Source organism: Oryzias melastigma, linkage group LG11, assembly GCF_002922805.2.
Source record: "Oryzias melastigma strain HK-1 linkage group LG11, ASM292280v2, whole genome shotgun sequence".
Taxonomy (NCBI): domain Eukaryota; kingdom Metazoa; phylum Chordata; class Actinopteri; order Beloniformes; family Adrianichthyidae; genus Oryzias; species Oryzias melastigma.
The window spans coordinates 22,123,364-22,128,360 of record NC_050522.1 but is presented as its reverse complement, the minus strand read 5'-3'; the positions used below and the strand labels follow the sequence as shown (position 1 = coordinate 22,128,360).

At 36.5% G+C, this 4,997-nt stretch overlaps 1 protein-coding gene across 1 annotated transcript in view; it reads left to right on the top strand.

The window, feature by feature from the left end:
• Positions 1 to 2,725: 2,725 nt before the first annotated feature.
• Positions 2,726 to 4,997, top strand: part of LOC112162556 (zinc fingers and homeoboxes protein 1) — a gene marked incomplete at its 5' end in the record, with an annotated part of 11,122 nt that continues 8,850 nt past the window's right edge. The window contains 2 exon segments of the mRNA XM_024298362.1: positions 2,726 to 3,140; positions 3,616 to 4,254. Of these exon segments, the coding sequence (XP_024154130.1) occupies positions 2,776 to 3,140; positions 3,616 to 4,254 (1,004 nt within the window).

Genomic DNA, 4,997 nt, shown 5'->3' with positions numbered 1-4,997 from the left:
GGTATAATTTTAAAAGAACTGCAGGTGCTATTTGTTACTGAAACAGTAAATATTTATACGATAAGATAGACAAAATTCTGCTGTGTATTTATTAGTTTCATCCAAAAATAAAATTGTTATTAATGCTGTTTTATAAACTATTGCAGTATTTTTTTTTGCCCAGAAAGTTATTTTTGGTTTAAGTTGAAAAAAAAAACTTGGATAGCATTCAAATAGTCCCAATAAAACACAGAAAAACCTCTGTACTCGGTATGTTAGAACTGCTTTAAAGTATGTATGAATTGTTCATGTTTTACAATTGTGAGTTTGATTAAAAAAAATTGAACAAAAATGACAAAATAAAGTTTTCCCTTTTGTGGTGAAAATGTTGTATTAAGTAATTGCACAAAAGTTTTCCTTTCAGCACATTTGGTAACACTTTTGTTTACACTTAAGTGTGTTGCATAACTCCTTCAGGACGTGTTGTGTTGGCCTACTTTTACTCTGATAGTACACAACTGCTGCAGCCTGCTGTCGTCCGCCTGACGCACAGACGCTCATGGACCTTCTGCCCCGACGCAGATGCAGGGGGGAGCATGGGGGGCTAATGGAGAAGACAATTGACCCCACCACACGGCTGTTATTTCCGTTTTATGAAGCTGCTTTCAAAATAAAAGATTTTTATTTCAGTACAATTTCAAGATATGTGTGGTGCTTTTAAAAAGTGTGTTTGATTAATAATAGTTACAAAAGTTTAAAAAGGTTTAGCCTTTTAATGTGGGAGCAGGAAATACATTGTGACATTTATTTCCTTTTTTCTCACATGATTTTAGAGTTTTATAGTACATAGAGATTGTATTTTTTTGCAATAAAATGCTTTATTTTTATATTTGTTGTATTAAAAAAAAACTTGCTAATTTGTATTTGAAGACCAGGAATATTACATTAGCATAACAGCTGTAAAATCTGTGCAGTAAAATACTTTACAAGAAAAAAAATCATTGCTTTCCAGATTATTTTTTATTAACTCTTGCAAATAAAAATGTTTTGAATAGATATAAATTTGAAAATAGTTTTAATATATATATATATGAAATCGTGTCAACTTATACATAGAATTAAAAAAAAAAGATAAATCGTTTTCCCCACCAGAAGTGTCCTTCTAATGAAGCTCTTTATTTTGAAATCCTCAAACCGGATGTACTTTAGAACCCTTGGTTAGATCGCAACACTACACAGAAAAAATGGCTATCTTTGCACTCGCTGAACTACCAGTTCGTTTTTTAATTAAAACGTCTTCATATTAGACAGGGTAACAAAGACAACCATGCGTGTCGAAGTGAGTACAACGGTAGCAGAAGCTGAAGTCCATGCCAGGCCGTGAATGTCTCTGTGTGCAGCCAAAGCAGATGGGATCCTCCGTGAAATCGGCTAAAAGGCGGAAGACTGCGTATCAACAGACTGACCTGGTGATGTTACACCGCTAGTTATTCGTTTTCCTCAACATGCAGGTACACATGAACCAAACGAGCGGGTAAACTCGAGCAGGAGACTTTAAGCGGTGTTTTTAAACGCTAAGTGCCCGTTTGACCCGGCCCCGGCTGAGCAGAGCTGAGCTAGCTAACGGTAGCTAGCTAGGATGATGCTGCCGCCGTTCCTCATTGGTGTCTCGGAGACAACAAACTATCCGAGGAGGCAGGAGCCCATGAGTCACTTTGACACGTTCGGGCCTTTTGTGGGTGTAAAAACAGCAGCAATACAACAAAAAGAAAAAAAATCGAGCTGTTTTCAATTGTTAGCATGTAGTGATAAATATAGCATTATTACACAGCTGTTGTAACTGATTGGTAGCTAGTTATTTGGATCTCAATTTAATTGACTAAACAGATGTTGGCAGAAGTTTTTAGTTGACTAAAACTCACTCTTTTGAAATAATCAAGAGTGCTATCAGTGTTTGACAGTATTTATAGACTAAATAATATATTTTAAAGTAAAATATTAATTGGAATGTGTCTAGATTCTTATTTATTCAGGTTAATTCCAACAAAATAAAAAATATTCCCCCCAAAAACTTTTAATTTAGACCTATTTTATCTTTTATTATTGTAGATGTTTCACCTTTTTCCACCAATTCCATTCAGATTTAAATTCAAGTCTTGTAAATCTCCCAAAATAACAATTAAACTGTGAGATGTTTATAATTTATGTAATTGTGTTTAATGAATCTACCTTGAAAATGTAGCATTCCTACAGAAAAAAACTTGTATCCTAATAAGTCTTGTGTTAAAAAACATAGGTTTTAATTAAATGTCGGCGTGTTCTAAATGTTTTATGGAGATAATTTACTCCCAAACTTTCAGAATAAAAGCATATATTCTAGTCTTTTGTTTTATAAACATGTAACTCCTTCCTTTGGCTGATTACATTTTCACAACCAGTTATTTCCTTTACAAACATCCCTAAGGTTTAACGAGGTCTCTTGTTAAAGTCTAATTTGAGTTTTATTTTGAAAATCTGGGGCTAGTTTTCTGGTTTGGTCCTAAAATATGTGTTAAAACTAAAATAAATGCATAATAACTGGATGGTATTTGTTCTTAAACTTTTATGAAACTAACTGGTATCAAATTATTTTTCAATTTGTTTTCTGAAAGGAACAAGATGTAAACATTTACTGTAAAAATGTATTTTGTTCCAGGATTTCAGGGTAACGGGTGAAACGTTTTGACTGACAGAACCTTTATGGAACGGTACCGTTTGGACTAACTTCACAACACTGCTAGTTCACTGAAACTCAGAATGTCGAGCAGGAGGAAATCCACAACCCCCTGCATGGTTCCTCCTCGGGAAGCCATGGAATCAGATCTGGAGATGGAGGACATGTTGGATGAAGCAGACCCGGAGGACAGAAACGGACTGGGGACGTTTTCCTCCGAGGTTCCTGTTCTGATGGAGGACCAAGGCGAGGATTCTGACTTCCGATCGGACGCGGTGTCGGACCCCTATTTGGACCTAAACACGGCGGAGGGAGGCTACGAATGCAAGTACTGCAGTTTCCAGACGTCGGAGCTTAACCAGTTCACCATGCACGTGGACGCAGAACATCCCGATGTGGTTCTCAACACCTCATACGTCTGCGTGGAATGTGACTACCACACCAAAAGGTTCAGCCGTCAGTACTTTACAGTAATTTATGCTGTGCAAAACATCCTGATTTGTAGTAATATTTATCATTAAGATTTAAGTGTTTGTGTAATTTTTTTTTGTCATATGAAAACATATTTAAGTTTTTTTTAAATAAAGTTTTGCTTTTATTTTTTTGAAAAAAAACTTTTGCTTTTATTTTTGCTTAAAAAAATCACAAAAATAAAAGCAAAACTTTAATTTTCTAAAAATTTCTAAAAATAAAAAAAATATATAAAAGAGAACAAAGAAAAAAGTAAATAAATAAAGGAAGTTTGATATTTTCAATGCAAGAAATCACATTTACCTTATTTTTATTGAGCTATCTTTTGCATTATGCTCTAATTTGTGAAAATACTGTTGACTTTTAGGATTATTTTAATGCTTTTCTACATGTACAGATACTTTTATAGATGCTTCATGTATAATTTTGTTTGTTTGTTAAATTTTTTTAAGCTATGACACCCTTCTGACCCACAATGCCCGCTTCCACCCGGGTGAGGACAACTTCACGCGGACCATGGTGAAGCGAAACAACGAGACCATCTTCCAGCAGACGGTCAACGACCTCACTTTTGACGGCAGCTTCATCAAGGACGAGGAGGACGAGCTGGAAGACACGTCCCGCAAAGTCATCCCCCTCAGCAAGACCCCCATCATGAGGATCAAGAGCCGACCGGAGCCCAAAAAGTTCACCATCACGCAAAAAATGGCCTTAGGTGATGTCATTAAAGTGGAGAGCGACGATGAGGAGGAGTTCGAGGAAGATGAAGACAGAGAGCCGCCGTCGCTATCGCCAGCGCCGATGAACCTCTCTGCGGCCATCACCCCTCGCCTGATTCCCGTCTCCACGCCGCTGCAGGTGCAGGCCGTCCCACAGAGCATTGTGGTAAACACCCCCAACATGCTGCAGATTAAAGGCGGCTCCAGTGGGGGGGGTGCCGTGCTGCCTCCAGAGACCCTGGCCCAGGTTCTGTCGGCCCTGCAGAACCAGCAGAACAGCTCGCAGACGCAGCTCCTCATCCCCATCAGCAGCATCCCCACCTACAACACGGCCATGGACAACAACGTTCTGCTGATCGGTGCCTACAACCGGTAAACAACATTTCTACACCTCTACTTCACGGTCACGATGATGTTTGGAAATGATTAAAAAAATAGTTCTTTCATTTTCATCAGATCACGTCCCCCAAAAACAATGTTGCACCTTTACATGGTGTCTTCTGAATTCTTCAGAAATTGCTGGATATTCACAATTTAGTTTCAACAGCATATGCCTTTGGTTGTTTCCTAAAAATAAAAGTAAATATAAATGCATAGCTTAGTTTTTTGGGGGGATACTTGCCCCAAAAAAGACAAGTTAACACTATTGTACCTGTAGAAGCAAAATTTTGGCTCTTAAATTGATTTTTAACAAACATTTTTGCTATTTTAAATCTAATATATTGCAGAAAAAGCTGTATTACAGGGCAGAATGAGTGTCTAAATGACCCACTCTGATCAAAAATCTTTTTTTTTTTCTTCAAGTGGTGGAGGATGCATTTTGTTTATTTATTTATTTATTTGATTTTCATAGCACACAACAATAAATTACACAATATTCTAGACTTTGGTGAAAATAAAAGGGGATAGAAAGAAGAAAACATTTTTTTTTCCTGTTTAACTAAACCAATCAAATGATTTTAACCAAATGTATATATTTGTAATGCAGCATAAATACATCAAGAGGCTGAAAAATAAGCTGACAAAAACAATACAAACAAAAAATCCAACAAATCCAATCCAACAATCCAACAAAAATACCTCAAAAAAATATACAAATAAAAATATATGAATAT